Consider the following 17966-nt stretch of genomic DNA (forward strand, 5'->3'; position numbering starts at 1 on the left):
TAGCAATCTACCTGTGGTATCATCATTGTATGAATAGCTACAATAATAAGCGACCGTATCCATAATTTCAGTGATTTATTTTGATAAGGCCAAATGCATATGATCATCAGAAGTTTTTTGTTGATGATAAAATAATCATTTTCAAATACTTCATTTTTATCCATGATTGTATTTTCATCGAAACGTATCTTGCACTGAATATATTGGTATGTTTTTTTCCTCCCCATTTCTTTTTTGTTATATTTTCAATGATTGCACTTGATTACGAGCAATTTTATCGACAATAGGTGACAGAATACTTTATGAACTTACAACCATTTGCTAGAATCCCGCAATTGAGATGTATTTTTGCAATGAATTATGAAATAGAGCTAGGTATTTTACCTGGTGCTAGAGTCGCAGAGAGTTTCAATTCAATCGATCTACAGCATTAAATTGAGATCACCGTAAGAGGGAGCAGTAAAATATCGCGAGAATGGTAAAAATTAACAGTCTCGTTCTGTAATACTCTCAGAAATTTGCGGTTTACAATTGAGTCTTTTACTAAATAAATAATATCTACGCTACACAAGAATTATTAAGTTTTTTTTTCGAGAAATTATAAAGGAAACCTTACCGTTTATGAAGCATTTGTGACGTTTTCATTCACTGTATACTGGTTGCTAGCAAAAAAATTGTTTTGAACGTAGTCTCTATGGCCACCTGAGTTTTAAAAAAGTTTTATCTTTTTTGAAAGGCGTGTGTATCTGGGGTTAGCCAGGCGGAGATGATTAAGATTAAAATTAAATTGATAATACTAATAAGCTAATGGTATTATCTCGTCATTGAAATACATAATAATGAGTATTCACCCTTGAACAGTAATCTTATTCATTAAGAAAAGTGCACGTACATAGATAAATTGCCTCCTTTCGTATGCACGATAAGTGAGGGGATGGGCTACAGTTGAGCTGAAGCTCTTACAAAATCTTACGCCAAATTATGTAGAATTAACGCTAAGTTTTCGACGAGTATGTTTTACGATGGATAAGGCCAAGTGAAAAATGTGTGAGCGTCAGGCAAATATATATTTTATTCTAGCGCTTAACTACTCGAAACTGACATAATTTATAATTATGAAATTTAATTATCTTTAATATCTACAGGTTCTGTAAGTTTACGTAATAAGCGTTTCAGGCATTTCAACATATTTATTGTCATTGTTTGCGCTGGAAACTTTTCGCAATGGAATATTGCATCGTTCGTTTGTTAACCCATTAAGACCTAAGCCAAAATTGAATGACGGTACCTAACTGACCGTGTCATTCATAGGTAAATCGAAAAAAAACCATTTGTAATTGTTTATTAAAAGTTATTTAAACAAATTACCTAAAATGTTATTGTTTTTCAAATCTGATTGCGACAATAGATTCTATGAAATATGAAAAAAATATGTACAACATTTTTTGTCTGACTTCAATTTGTAACATTTTTTCCATATTTTCTCCCATTGGTTGCTGCAATCAAATTTGAAAAACAATCACTTTATAGGTAATTTGTTTAAATAAATTTTTATAAACAATTTCAAGTGGCAAAAAAAAACACTGATATTTTTTTGTTCGATTTGCCTATGAATGGCACAGTTGGTTTGGTGCTATCTCATCCAATTTGGCATGGGTCTTAATGGGTTAATCTCACCCGAACCATAACAATACGAGTATTCTTATTTCACTATGAAACATCAATGCACCCACTCAATTCACCCTAAATATCCACGTGACATTCGTTTAAAAAATAATAGTAATTTTTCCGATTTCGCAGATTCCGACCGCGAGCAGAAGCCGACGCCAAAATGCCTCATTGAAAAAAAAAGAAAAGCACTCCTCGCGCTTGGTGAAACAATGGACACGCAGGACGGCACGGAATTCGTGACAGTGGTATCGGTACAGGGTGGAGCTAAACAACCACCGCCCTCGGCGTCAGTAGCAGCAGCAGCACCCTCACCCTCGGAAAGTTTCATCACGGTATTGTCGATTGGCCAGCAACAACAGTTAGCCAATGGAATCGATCCGGCACATCCTGAGGAAGAAGTCGAGGTTTACAGACTACCCGGTGAAAGACTTGGCTTTGGATTGAAATTTGAAGGTGGAAATAAAACTTCTGAGAGGGTGAGACGATTGTTCATCCAGAGCTGTGCTGAACAGAGTCCTGCCAGCAGAGCTACTTGCTCGTGGGGACATCTTGGAGAAGGTGACGAGGTAATTTTTTTATTTTTCCTAATGACACTGTCACTCATTTAATTTAGATGTTTATCAATGGAATTGGTAGGTTTTTGCATGATTTGTGATGGAGAATAAATAATAAAGTAGGTAACACAATATGAAATGACATACTGTATATTAAAAAATACCATAATACACATTAAGTTATCATTGTCTTTTGTAGGCTGAAATCTATTTTGTTGTTTATTCATTTTTATGTCACGTACGTATTTTTTCAGTTTTTCAGTTCAGTTTTCAGTTAGATGAAGTACATACAAGCAGTTATTTGAAAACCAACGTCGTTAGCGCGAAGGAATTACTTGATAGTACAATTATAGCGAAACTATCTGAAGTGTGAATAAAAATTCGAAATACGCGAGTACAACGATAAACATTATTATTTCCAATATTTTGAAATGCAAGCTATGCGTGTATAATTCACCTAAAAAAACCAAAAGTAAAATCGTTTTCGAAGCGTTTAATCAGTCCTTCACTTTTTTAAATGAGCAGATACGAATTTAACGTGATAAAAAATTGAAGTGGCACACTTGAAATCTAAAGTATAAGCCTGCAATTTGCGTGTTGTGCGCAGGCGTTAATATAAAGCACAACAGATCGCATCATACACTTTCGATGTACGCGCAGTAAGCTCGTGAAGATTTATTGCGCCTAATGACACAGATTACGCGAGTAGGGCATTTAATTTAGTTGCAGTCTGCGTCAGATAATCGGCTATAGGACGATAATGTATCCTTTGGTTCGCTTCAAAATCGCCATAAATGCACAATTGCGTCAAATTTAGCACTACATGGATCGACATTATCAGAGTAATTGGAGCAGAAGTGAAATAGCTCGATAAGATTCCTTCAATCTCATGCAGATAAAATTTACGTTGGTGTATCTGCACATTGTATTTTGTTCGTTGAATTTCAAGCCGTATGACATTTTGTGAAATTATTTGTTATTTTCCACGTTAATGTTAGGCATAATATATTCGTTCTCCGTTCAGCTCACACTACAAGTTATTCTTAACGTTAGTCCACCTTACGTACGAATATGAAATCTCTAAAATGATAATCTTTGAAATTCGTATTGCGTTTCTAATCTTTCAATGCACCTTGTAGGTGTTGCTGATCGATGGAGTGTCGGTGACGCAGATGACGCGACTGGACTGCGTTCGCCGATTGAAAGAGTCGCAGTTAGTAATCAAACTGATGGTTCGTTGTCGAGGCGCTTTAAGACCCGAAGTCGTCAGTGCTGAACGTAAAGAAGGAAGTAAAGTACCACCCGAGCTACCGTCAGCTCCACCACCAGTGCCACCGAGGAAATTGAGACACTCGCAGTCGCAAACTAATCGAGGCTCAGCCGACGGGGAAGCTAGTCCAGGTATATTTTTGCGCAAAATGCACTTTTGACCGAAAGTGCTATTTTATAAATTGTGTTCTCACAAAATTGAAAGTTATTCCGTGCATATATAATGCGAAGTAGAAAGTGCATAAAATGAATGGCTCTCCTCCGAACTAAAAGTGAATTTTCTCGGTAGATGCTAATTGAATTATTATGAAAGCTAACAATAATTACATGCCTGCGGAATTAAATTCTCATTGGCTTTTTATTTTTCAATCTTTACAATCGTTCAGAAAGTTATATAGATAAGATAGATAGAAACCAGCGAACCCTACTTATTATTTTAGCACGCTAAGCATTGAAAAGAAGGTAAAATTGAATTCTCAATCAAACTCTTGTGAGAAAGTTTCGAGGTGAAAATAACGCTTGATTAGTATAATCGTATCGCTGTGATATTAATGAAAGTGAATATTGAGAAACGAGAAAGATATTTTCCAGTCCCGAGGGCACACTTTATAACATCGTCTTTTGTCTATGGAGCTGTTACATTTCTCACGGCATTAATGCTCGCACTTTCATATGTCTTACAAAAGTATGCTAATGTAACAAGTGGCTGTAATTATCTTTAATCTCTTGTTTCCGCTATAAATATGCGAAACAATGTATCCCCTGATCGAGTTGTGGTTTTTTTTTCCAACACTTTCAAATAGTATTCTGCGGATCATTTCGTTCAAATCAATATAAAATCATCGTTGCGTGACATTTTTTTATCTTTTTATTTGAGTATCATCAGAAGAAATGGCAAAACATACTCTCTATGAATAAAAAAGTTGTAATGGATGGAATCGACGACATATATTTATCGTAAATTCAACATTTGATCGATACTACCTTCGAATTCGATTAAGTTGAGTAGCATTGTGGAATAAATTAAGAAGGTAGTTAAAATATCTGCATTGCATTATTATTGCGGTTTGCGAAGTAACAGTAGCAAACTTATAAAAACGAGCATGAACGTGATTACGACAACCGACTAATATCACGTTATTTTGCAGGTTCCAAACAATCATGGGACAGCCCAAAATCAACCGGTTCTTCGCAAACTGGATCGCCTCGTTCAGTAGCAAGTTTCCGCAGTGCTGCGAGCAGCGTAAGATCCAGCAATTACGATAGTTGCAACTCATCGCCAGCCAAAATTATCGCTCTTTCCAAAAGTGACAGTCCCAAAGGATCGCCGAAAGTTCACATGTCGCCTGTACTGAATAAATCCAAACAGGTATTTATCGGGATCCGCACGTTTTTTGGAGATCGCTGTGATGAGAAATAAAGTTGCACCGCTCAGATTCGTAACGTTAACTTCCGTTACCGTTTGTACAAAGCAACAAAATTATGTAGAACGCACCGACTTCCTTTCCTGAAAACATTGATTCCCGAATTGAAAAGAAAAAAAGCCTATCGAGAAAAAATGTTTCCAATCGAGCCGAACTTGCATAACTCGTTCGTGAAACTGTCCCAATTACATCGAGCCACAGCAGCAACATCTTCTCATCACCAAGCAATCTCGAACTCTCGATTGCAGCATCCTTTCCATCACGTCACTAATTGCACACCGTATGACGACAATTACACTAATCACGATGCTCTCTCTTTTGCTTGCACAGGAACTGTCGCCAGCCGAAGCACAGTTATACCTAGACGCTCGCTCGCAGGACGGTTCGAGTACCCACGGCAGTGCATCAGACGACACGAGCAGTTCGTTATCCACAGTCATCGATCGTCTCGATCGTTTCTCCACGACGTCGACCATGTCTACCACATCGGAACAATTTTTCCGCAACTCACCGGAATTAACGACCAACGGAGTGGACTTTTTACTTTCCAGGCTGGCTAATTCGGAAGCTCGTACTTACGTGGAGTCGCACGGCGATGTTGAGCGCGTTACCGCGGTGGTCGCGCCTAATACTGTGTTGATCGAAGAGACGCCGACACTGCAACCACCGTTAAGTTTTCAAGATGCGCCGCTGAGCTATGGGCACGAGCCTCGTCCAGGGATTTTCTATTCGGCCGATTTGGCAGCTGATTCGAGAACTCATTTCCGCCCGATCAAAGACGATGCCGACGTGGTAGAGAAAGTCGTAAATGGTCATGAAGTACCACCTTTGCCTGTCAAAAATCATGTCAACAGAATTCCAATCGTTCAAGAGGAAGAGCATGCGAAAACTCCGGTGTTGCCACCGAAACCTATGCCTAGGAAGGACGTGAGAGCTAAGCGGAAGAGGCCACCACCTCCACCTCCACCGCCTAGACGAGAACCTATGCCGATTCCTGAAGCGAGAATTTTGGACACCGTTAACGACAGTGAGTGTGAAAATGAAATTAAGGAAGAGGCGAAGGTTGAAGAAGTATTGACGGAGAGTTCGGCGGATAACGTAGACGATAACGAGATAGAAATTAATACGAAAGATGAAAATGCGAATGAACATCAAACGAATAAGATACTAGAACTAGTCGACATGAAGATACAGAACTCATTCTCGAGGACCTCGGACGATGAAAACGAGGTAGCCGAACGAGAGAACGACGATTCTGTCGATGTCGAAATGATGAACAGTATCAATCGAAATTTGATAGTTGACAATGAAATGGTGGATGAGGAAAAAGTTGAACAAATGATGATGGAGCAGATTGTTAAAGAACATAATGAGCCGAGTGATGAAAGTGACGACGGTGATGATTATTATTGGCAGAGCAATCTAGCTACCATCGGCGAGGAGGAGGAGAACAATTCTTTAGAATACGAAGATGTGTATGTTTCATTTTTTACATTCATGTAATACTTTTTTAGATGAGAATGAGCGATGACTGTTGTCAAATGTAATGCGATTAATATCTCGAGATTGATTCGTGATCTGTATTTTCATGAGTGGAAAAAGTTTTGTGGGAGCAAATATCCCAGAAGCACGTAGCTTTTTTAAAAAAAGCGCGCGATTTAAAATTATAAGTAAAATTTATTATGAAAAAGTTCAAAAATTAAAATATTTAATCAATTAGTAAATATTATATGCTTTTATAAGAAAGCAGAATTTAGATTTTGAAAATATACGAATTCTAATTAAATTGCCTTGTATATTTCTAGTGGTACAGGTGGATGAGATTTGTATTTAATTAAAATTGTACTAAATATAGAATTAACATACCTTAATTACTTACAAGAAGGATGATCTTTTTATGGAATGAAAAATTTACTTTGATCGACATATGCATATAAATTAGTAAAAAAAATTGTTTGTTTGCATACCAAAACTATTATTGTAAGAATTATCAATGTTGTAAAGCAAAATACTCTTTATAATTGTAGCAATAATAACTAAAATTTGTTTTAAAATTGATGTGATATACTGATACAAACATTTTTCATGTGAATATAAATGATTTTCCAATTTACACTGTTAAGCTAATTGCTATAGTCAAGTTTAAAAGTAACAATGTATCATTAGTTGACGAAGCAACAGGAAACTTACCGGATAAAAATGTGCAATATATTTATAAACAACATATATTTTGATCAGCCAAAAATATTGGATATATTTTTTAATTTTACTGATACAATTTTGCAAACGTGAAAAGAAATTGACGCTTAAATGTGAGGCAGAATGTTTTGAAAATGCAATTTTCTTTACTATTTATTCAGACTTTAAACTACCAAATCACGGAATTACAAAAAAGCGCCGTTATATATATTCACTTCGGGGCGATTTGATTTTTATGAAGTAATTATGTAGTAATAAATTATCACAGACTTACTATCTAGGACATATCAAGGACATATTGCAATCAATATTAACATTAATCAGATCTAATTTATAATAAATTACGCTTTCAATACTTTAATCTCATTTAAAAAGTGAAATTATTGAACATTAATTAATAAATATTTTTACAAATAGTTTTAGGTACTTAAGAGCGCTCTAACAACATTTCGGACAAATTTTAAAATATGCATATGGTAAATGAAAAAAATTAATGATTAGAAAATGTTCAAGTATGAATATTCATTATGATGATATTTTATGGATTAACCAAGACTTTGTAACGTAGTTTCCCGGTGGATAAATTCGGGAACGAAGCTTGATACATTTATTATTTTAGCTTATATTGTGCTTATATTTATTTTGAAAAAATTTTATCGATATTTTATCTATATCATTATGGATTTCTTTGATACAACAAGTGTAAAATAGAATTTTTGCTATGAAATATTCACAATATCATGACAAAAAAAATAGATATGTGAGAATTAATTAGTAGTATTTTATTTTCGCGTATTAATCACGATAAACCCATGTGTTTAAATTTAAGCGTTTAATATGACGTCACCCATAAGAAATACATTGTCCTCAATTTTAAACACTTCTAAACGCTTGAATTCAGCGACAATGTATTTTTTATGGGTGACGTCACAATTACACACTTAAAACGTTTAAATTTAAACACATAGGATTTTAAGGTTTTGCCGTGAATTTACTGCCTACTGTTTAATTACGTTAGCGTTTGCGAAAAACACGACCGATTTTCTCCATTTACAACGTGTATACGTTGATTATTATATAATATTCAGATTATAAATTTAAAAAATTAGATTTATAGAACCCTTTTTCTTGAAACAATGATATAAAATAAAAGTACTCGCTTCGTATATTTTAGAATCATAGTGTAATTTTTCTGTCGAAAATATAGTTTCGAATAGTGTTGTTGGTTAATACGTAAACATAGGTTAAACGTAAAATCTGAAATGTGTAAATCCTATAATTCACATTAACAATAATTTTGCATTTCATTTCAGTAATGAAGTGCCGTCATCCGTGGACAATAAACAATCGAATGAACGATCATTTGAGGAACAGGTCATCAAAGAATACGCTGTTGAACATGTGCCAGAAGTCATCGAGAAAAAAGGTAGATAACACGCTGATTTTCGATATTGAAATGATTTAAAATTTTTTGTTGATGCTGTATGATATATTGATGTGTTTAATTCTCTTTGTTACGCTTATTTGATTGATAAAATTTATATCATATTAATGATATCAAGGAACGGTTTTCATCGACGAAAGCTAAATCAATGTACATCTTTTCACTTTATTTATAATTTATCAAGAAAAACCGTGTTTTTGTTTCAACGAAGTTACATATATTCCATTCGGGTCATTGCCTACCGCACGCGATCAAATTTCCAAGCGTAATTTCGCCTGCAGAAACATTAAATTGCATTCATCGCGCGGCATAACGAATCATTATATATATATATATATATAATTTTATTGTTGAGGGCGTCGACTTGCGAATACCAAAGTCCTTCTGTTATCTCTCAAAAACGATCACTCCTCAGCCAGGAAAAAAGGAAAAAGAAATTCACATCATGAATCGCAATAATAAATCGCATCCCGTTACATTGCTCAAGCGATAGAAACACAGACAAAGCTCTTTCTCTTTCTCTTACTCGAGTTCTCATCCCTGCTCGAGAGGAAAAAAACACAAACTCGCGCATACCATACATCATCGCCGTACAGTGCAAGCTCGCTCTTGACACCGCCTTAGAAAATAGCTCTGAAGCAAAAAGAACAGAGAAAGAGAGAGAGAGAGAGAGGCGCATTATTATATTGCCCGCATGCACGATCACAGAAACAAAAGTTGGAAAAAAGAAGCATATCACGAGGGCTGTGATAAACGGGCGATTAATCCGGGCGCGAGAGGATTTGAAAATTAAAGGGGGGTGCGAGAAAGAGAAGAGGAAGGTGTTTGCCGATTAATTATCGACGCCCACGCAAAAGCGCGACTAGAAAGGTTACGCGTTAATCATCAGCGTCAACCCTCATCTGGCGCCCTTCCTTCCCATTTCTTTTTCGAGCTCTCCGCGAGATTCCTGCACGAGCGCGCGCGGGGTTAATGCGCCGGAAATATTGAGGCGTGATAAAATCGTAGGCGCAAGCAAGAGAGAGAGAGAGAGAGAGCATTGTGCAAAAGCCAACTCGTAGAGAGAAAGATATTGCCGGCGATGGTCGACTTCGAGAGGAGACGCCGGATGCTTCGCATTCTACGATCGTTTCTTCCTCATTTTTTTTCATTCAGGCAGGCAGAGGTTCGACGAGATTTAGAGATCCTGCATTTCAGGAAGCTGCTGCTGCTACAGCCGAGAGAGCTTTCCGCGAAGTTTAGCCCTACTTCGAATTTGCTAGTGGGAAGTTTCACTTTTCGAAATTCTGAAGTCGATCACTTTATTTTAAAAACTTCTGAACGGCAATTTGTCCATAGAACTCTAATTCGCAATATTAGTAGCTTAAATAATCTTATGAAAATGAAATTCACAAAGTAACCATGTGAAATATTCCAAATAATTCCGAAACTCACTTTTTTCTTTCGTCTTTCTTGCACAAAAAATGCTCGTCGGGAACTTTATTGTCGAATAAACGACTGTGCTCTGTTACGTAACGAGCATAAATGTAAAATAACCTCGGAAAGAATCTCCCTTCCGCTCAATTATACGTTTAATCCTTAATAACCCGGCCTCGAAAACTCAATCGTGGAGAAGTGAAACATCCAAACGCACGACAAACGCCAGTGTGTACCTATGCTATATCTAATATCCTTGCGCGCAAGAAAATGCGTGGGTCGCTTTTCAGTTTCCGCTGGAGAAATAAATGATTAGTCAAGGTGTCGGTGCTCCGATGAAAGTCCTGATGTAACGAGATACTTTGTAGAGCGAATTCCATCAGGAGGAAAAAAATCACGTGAAACGATATGTTATGGAAAGTTTGTTATGTTGAGAGGAAGGCATTGATGGTCTGGCGGATTGGCAATTTGCAAAAGCTATTATTGCGAGACGTGCGATAATAATAGAGACGCATATTTTTTTTTGTTAAACAGGCTGAAAGCAAGCGCGAGCGAGTTGAAAGGGTGATTTATGTGCATGTATGTGAACATTGCAATTGTAACTGCTTTTCGGCAATTACATATCATTGTAAACCAAAGATGTTTCATTTCTAATTAGATATTCGCTCAATACATAAACATCGGTGAACCTACAATTACGAACAGAATAGGCGGAGCACTTTCTCGATTGTAAATTAGGTTTATATTTTCTTTTCCATGATGGCGTTATTTGATAAGTAAAACATTTCTGCAATTGTCATTTCAAGACTTTCCGGTCAAGAACAGTAAAAAAAAAACTGAATGATAAATTCAAATTCATGCGTCTTTTATTTAGAACAATAACGAGGCCAATAAATCAAAAATTTTTTCACTAACGAACCGGCATTATTAATCCCAGCGATCCTTCCGCAGGCAATCAAAAGGTCACACACAGGACGATGCATCGTTACGGAGTGGAAAAGAAACATGAAATAAAAAAAACTCATCCCCGTCGAATATTTCACGTTTGTACACACACCGACTCTTCGCTTAATGGTTCTAATCTCGCATGGACGTGTGCATCTAACCACTCGCAGACATACTCGATCTAGCTGAAGGGTCTTATAAACACCCTGGCCAATTATACGCTCGATCAACCTATTAGCAGAGGAAGAAACAATCAATAACCCTGATTGAGCAATGAATTATTTTCGCATCACGGCTCTCGCGTACGCATTGAATATATCCCGCGCGTGTGTCAGAGCTTTGTTTGTTCGACGGCTGCCGCTGCTGCTGTGCGTTAGCGCCTCGCTTGATTGATTACCATTCGCAGTATTTTAACGACCTGTTGAACAATCGAGTACAACTTGTTGGCGGTGTCGATACTCGTAACAGTCGATCGCTCATAATTTTGGCCATATCGATTATCGATTTCTTTTTGCTGTTTCAGTGGCGCAATTAACGGATCGCCGTCGTTGAGTGACCCGCGTTGTTTGAGTGGCTCGTGTAGACTGCTGATATTTTTTACGAAAGCACGTCATAATTTGTCTTCGTTAATCATGTACGAAAACAGTTTTCTTTTTCAAGCGCCTAATTGTATTTTTAGTATATTGGACATTCATAAACGTCACGCACGTTACTTACTAAATTTCTTATGAAAGTTGTATTTACTTGACACCTTTGATTAAATTCGCAATAATAGAACATTTCCTACAACAAAATCGCGAGAAGGAAAGAGCATTATCGAACCTCATTACTTCTCGAGGCAAAAGAAAAGATAAGATGAACTAATAACAGTCCACGAATCAAGCAAGCATTGCAATATAAAATTCAGGCCGTAAACTCTGATGCGTGACGAACGAAGAAAGCAAATGGCGTTGTCGACGAAGAAATTATTGCTCGTGGCTTAGGCACCGGCAGTGGTCGCATTGGTGTCATAGATTTACAACGAACATCCATCTTACAAGAATTAAGGTGACTGTCTTCTAGATAACATGTGGGCTTGACGAGACTATGGCAAGTCGTGGAGAAATCCAGACTCTTAAGGATCGTGACCATTCGGAGAATTAATAATACTGTGATACCCTTCGTGAGGGTTACGACACAGGATTAAAATATCAAGAAGAATGGTACCAGTGTCATACGAATTGCCGGAGGTATTAGTTACAAAACTATCACTCTCGAGTTCACCAAGGCATTGCGACCATGGCATTCATTTTATTATTAAAGTTTACAGTAGACCTAATTGTTAGATAGGATGGGAATTTTTTTTGTCATTTAGTTATTTTTGCTACATGATGAGATAACTAAATAAAAGCGTATTTTTTGTTAATATGAAAGCTAACGCCTGCCATTCTTCGTAACCTTCATCAATACATAATTAAATACTGATCATGCTTTTGATATATTCGGCGAATCAAAATCAAGATCAATTCTCGTAGAAAGTAGCTAGTAAATATAAATCCGCGTCTGTTGTATAACAGGGGTAGATATTTTCAGTTAAACGCATGAGCGAGTGCAAAGAATGGAATTAAAAGTTTTCTGAATGAATATGTTATGTAATCGCTCGTTATATCAAGGAATATGCTAACGAAATATTGATACTCTTGATGGCGAATATATTCATCATATAGTTCAGAATATAGTTATAAAATTGTTACCGAATGTTTTGGATTTTTATAACTTGTACTTTGGAAAAATCTTACTTCAAAAAGTATATTGGAAATTGGAAAATTCTAAGTCATTTGATTTATTTCTGCGTTCTCCCTTAAAATTCCATATATCAATTTATTTAAAAACGAGAACTGAAGGAGAAATATATGTCTTAGGTCTAAGTCCAATACAATTGTTTTACGATCAATGAGATTCGACATTACAAAAAAAACGCAAATTTCGACACCTTTTGTGTGATGTTCTTTCTTTATAAGAAAACTTACATATGTAAGAAAATATAAGATAAGGATTATACTGAATCTTGTGCTTCTCAGATCGACATATTAGGTAATTGTTCGTTTGAACAAATGAATGAACAGAATATAACACACCAAATATCCAACACTGAATTAATAGCCGAATTCAGGAATCTAGTAAAAGTTGTGATGAAACCATTCCCAGATACTTGAACATATTTTTCATTTATGTATATGTGAAAGTGCCTTCAATATTGCTGAAAGCATGAAAACAGACAATTCTCATTTTGAAATAGTAATGTTATTGAACTTAATGAAAATATCAAGAATGAAAATGAGCGCTAAGTCGTAACTTTATAAAAGACATCATATTTTACCAGTTGAATTGAATATAAAACTGGCATAATTGAGTTCATCAGTAAAAATAGCCATAATAATACTTTTAATGTCGAAATTCCAATGTCAGTTTATATTATTTAATGAATTTTTGAATCTTATGTTGGTCGATAACCAAGAAGCTGTAGAAAGCTCGTTTTGAGAAATTTCAAGTTTACAGTGTACAATATTTCACGTAAATCATAAACAATTAGTTTTTTCTATCATTTTACTATGATTTGATTGCCGCGGTTCTCATCAAAACTGCAATACTGTCGATGATTTACGATACTCCAATAAACTCGTAAACATTTAATAATCATTATCATTTAATTGCGACATCGTTCAACTTGTCTACTGATTCTGACTCATCAGAAAGCCATGTATGCGTTTATCATGTAAAATTAACCGTACGACTAATGTCACGATAGATTACCACTCTTATTTCTTAAATCATAAACATTTCAAATACATACATACGACTTTCCATTTTGCGCCAAACTTCGCTATCAATCAGCGCACTGAGTACCACAGTTTTAATTTGCTTTTCTTTTCATCCTTATCAGTTTTTTATCCGATGACATTAGATATGACGTCGCTGATAATAAAATAAGAAATAGAATCTTCCTCTAACTGAAATCAAGGCGAACATAGTTTTTCTCACGTCTGCACCTTCGACTTTACTTCTGGGAATTTCTACCTAATCAAACTTTCCGAAGAACGCGAATGCCCTTAAAATAAGAGAATCGCAAAAATCTAGCGATACATCGCGTAACGAATCTCGCAATTAGGCGATCGACAAATTTACCGTCAAAATAAAAGCAAAGCAATAGCCGAAGTCTTTGTTTCTCCCGTATATTCAAAGTAAAATTGATAATCTACGAGCGCGTGACAAAAAACTTTCACGATTATTAATGCGCGCGCGCAGCTTTACGTCTATATAAATTGAGCTGTCGGCAAGTAAATAAAAAGAAACTGGCCGTCTGCACGCTCGCACATGGCGTGGAATAATTTTCCCGAAGCTCATACGCGTGAGAAATCGTTGATTGGCGTGTTCGAGATCGGTGGTAAGTTTGCGCGAGCTGGACAAAAATTATGTATTGATTATTTCAATTACGTACTTTAATTAATTTTACACGTGCAGGACGCATTGAGCGCGATAATGAGCTAGTTATACATTTGGAGTATTTTTGTTTTGTTCTAGAACGCGAGAGCTATTTTTATGACAAATCGTTTCACTTTTGTTAATACGCTCGATCAGTTTGAAATTGAAAAATAAAAAGAAATATGCCGGAGCGCGCCTAGATGTATGAGGCAATTAGTCATAAATAACTATCTAACTTTATGGCTTATCTGAAAACTATTATTGTAAAATAAATAATCGTGTGAATGTGCAAATTTATTTCATAAATCGAGCGAAAACAGCGACATAACTTTTCACTTTATCAATGTGGGTCGTCAGCTTACGCGACAAGAAACCGAACCTCCTGATCGATATGTGAAAAGAAAAACGAACCTCTGTAATTTTTTATCTAATCGTAAGTAATCCTATATAATAGATATTCGCCGTAGATAAGCACGTAAACCTCCATGTTGAAAACACATCTTTGAACACCGATCGTAACAAGTACATATACACGAGTCACTTTCGCATTACAAATTCAAAAACCAATCACAAGTATCATCCCCCCTTGCAAAAAAGAAAATAAAAGAAAAGGAAACATCGATCACACTTTCGAAAAACTCTTTAACGTATTAATCAAAAGACGCACTTTGCAAAGATGAGAAAAAAAAGAAGCACTCACAAGCAACGTCAAACAATATGACATAATCTCATTACAAAGAGGCTCGAAGAAGAAGAAGAAGAAGAAGAAGAAGAAGAAGAAGAAGAAAGCAGTTCTCTCTTTCTCTCTCTCGCTTGCGAAGCAATTTTTCTTAACAATTAATCGACTCGCATAGCGATCCCCCGCTTAGCGGCGGTCAGTGCTTATCTGCCGATCAGAAAAACATTTCCGGGCAGGGATTCTTCCCCTCGCGCTCTCTCTTTCTCTCTCGCGGCCACTGAGGAGCGAGTTCAACGAACCCTCACCAAGAAGCTTAGCTCATTGACAGCCAAGGTGTCTTGGACCTTCACCTCTACTCGGTCGCCAGCGCGAAAATACACTTTGCATTTCTTTCATCTCGTTCTCAATGGGCAACTCTCGCAAGGTGCACCGGCGCGACGTTGTTTTCCATGAGTTTTCGCTCTACGCGGCAAGTGACGTCCGCGGTTCTGGCTCGTTCGCGCAACTTTTACGCGCTTATCTACTTTTTCCCCTTTCTTTCCTTACCCACCGACCTGCGCGCGCGATTAATATTTTCGCGAAGTGCCGTCGCGTCGAATTCTCGCGGTCGTAAAAGCGAGTAGTTCCAGGCGAGAGACCGAACGATTTTCTTCAATTGCAATATCGGCTTTTACTGCTGCTTGAAATATCGTTACCCTCTTTCTCTTAGCGGCTACCGAATGTGATTCTTCTCTCTCTCTCTCACTTTTGGTTCTGTTTTTCGTTCTTTCCCGCGTGCGTCGCGCGCAACACTCGTAAAACTATTATCTTCATCTCTCCTCTTCCTTTTCGATGCGGCAACAAAACCGGCGATAAAATCCGAGCGAAGTGCAACATTAAATATCATTGTCGCGGCTCGATGCTCATGCGAACGTGATCATTAAAGCTCGCGTGCATTCGAAAATATGTCGCAATAAGTTGCACGAGAATAGGTGTGTACATATAATTGGATATTCGAGCAACCGAAAACGCATGTAATATCCTCTGTTTAAAAGCGTTTCTCTCTCTCTCTCGTGTGTCTTATCTATATACCTCCCCTTCTTTGAGCTCTGTGCAGTGGCTGACCGTTCTCAAGGTCTCTCTCTCTCTCTCTCTTCTCTCTTGCGCAGCTTTAATCGCCTCCTATGCCTTTTCGAGATCTTTCACTCGCGAGCCCCTCGTAAATGCCTCTAGGTGTAATACCCTCTTTACCCGTCGATTTCATCTGTTTTAACGAAAGAGAATGAGAGGTAACGAAGGGTGAGAAAAGCAGCCGCATTGAACGTCGCCGTGGCACGTAATTGCCGGCTAAAAAGAAAAAATAAGAAAAGGGAGGAGCGCCGGAACGTCGCGTAGCTTACGGGCCGAATTTTCAGAGTGGTCAAGCCAATCGAAGCCGCCGCGGCGAAAGTCAGTCCGGAGAGGTCGAAAGCCGGAGAAACAATGGGATAACGACGCAGTTCCGATATCGCCGATACTCGTATGCGCATGGAGCGTGTATGGGCGCCGCGTGTGTCTCACGGCAATCCGTCGGCGGTAGCGAGCGATCAGCGTCGACGCTCCAAGTCCGAGCCAGCGGACCGAACGGTGCGCCCCTTGCGCAACGAAAGGACGCTCGCTCGTTACGGCATCGTCCTCTCCTCGCCAGACTATATCTGCGTGCCGGTCCACTCGCTTATCGCCGGGCTCCGAAGGTAAAAAGGGCTTAGCCGACGTGGTGCGGCTCGGTGCGCGCCAGCGACGACATTCCATTCCTCTCTCGCTGGCCGTGTGCTGCAGTCGCTTATACACCGTATGGACGAGCTACTAGTATACTGACCCATTGATGATCTTCTCGCGCGAGTCAGCGAGCTGCGCTGTGACCCCCTTGTCACCCGTGGAATATTCTTCCCTAGAACCGAAATTATTCGTTTATGCGTTTACCACGCGTTCATTCTTTTCGCGTCGATCGCTTTCAAGTATTTCACTCTCCAGTAACATGCAAAGTTGCAAAATTATCCAACGGAACCTCGTACACTTTAAATCTTTTGTATTCAAAAAGTGAATGCAACCAACCGATCATACCAGGCGTTTGGGATTGAATGCGCAACTTTTGATCTCTGAATGCGCTACGAGTCAATTGAGGTACCCGCGATATTTCGAGTAATTCAGAATCAGATTGACTGCAACGAACAAGTTTCATTTTTTACGCTTGATTGCTTGATATTATGTACTTTAAATCCAGGCCTTTTTTAAGAAATCACAGTTTACCGATGTATTCAAATAAGTTTTCGATGGTAAAATTGCTTTGCTCGAATGGTTATCGTTAGTAACTCGATTTCATTGAAAATCGAAATTGACTCGTCCGTTAGAGTTAAAGATTGGATGCAAGAAATGCAGGGTAGAAAATCTTACCTTTCTAGTGACATGTATACTTCTCTAAATATGTGTTTTTCTTTATATTACAGGTAAGAAATAAAAAACCAACAGCAGAAGTCATCTTACACATTCCGCAAGTTGACCATTAAATATAAATTAATATTATTCATTCATTTTTCTTGTGGCAAACTAATAAAAGATATTTACATAAAGCGATTCTAATTGCATCTGCGAATTGGCATTCCAGAGCGCCTAATTGTAGTCGCTTACAGTCGGACAAAAGAAGGATTGAAAAGTCTGAAATTCACGGAATACCCATAAATCTTTCTGGCCTTGGGCTTTAAAAAGTATAATCAGGCAGGACGGAGGGCAAATAATAATTGAACGAAGCCCGTACGATACGGTACCGATCTAATTTCAATCAATAGCGTCCGCAGTGGCACCATAAATCACGAAGCTCACGCTCGCTCGTCTCGATGACTCGTTGAAAAAAAGATGAAGCGAGAAAGGGTTACAGTTACAATTAA

At 37.7% G+C, this 17966-nt stretch overlaps 1 protein-coding gene across 1 annotated transcript in view; it reads left to right on the top strand.

Annotated features, from left to right (window-relative positions):
* The window catches only part of LOC131662983 (uncharacterized), a 39145-nt gene extending 21507 nt beyond the window's left edge, over window positions 1-17638 (top strand). The window contains exons 2-7 of the mRNA XM_058933029.1: window positions 1801-2237; window positions 3365-3626; window positions 4643-4863; window positions 5249-6393; window positions 8431-8543; window positions 17529-17638. Coding sequence (XP_058789012.1) covers window positions 1881-2237; window positions 3365-3626; window positions 4643-4863; window positions 5249-6393; window positions 8431-8543; window positions 17529-17539 — 2109 coding nt within the window. The 5' untranslated portion in view covers window positions 1801-1880 and the 3' untranslated portion in view covers window positions 17540-17638. The remainder of the gene's footprint in view (window positions 1-1800; window positions 2238-3364; window positions 3627-4642; window positions 4864-5248; window positions 6394-8430; window positions 8544-17528) is intronic.
* Window positions 17639-17966: the final 328 nt, after the last annotated feature.

This window comes from Phymastichus coffea, unplaced genomic scaffold, assembly GCF_024137745.1.
Source record: "Phymastichus coffea isolate CEN01 unplaced genomic scaffold, Cenicafe_Pcof_1.1 PCOF00028, whole genome shotgun sequence".
NCBI classification, from domain to species: domain Eukaryota; kingdom Metazoa; phylum Arthropoda; class Insecta; order Hymenoptera; family Eulophidae; genus Phymastichus; species Phymastichus coffea.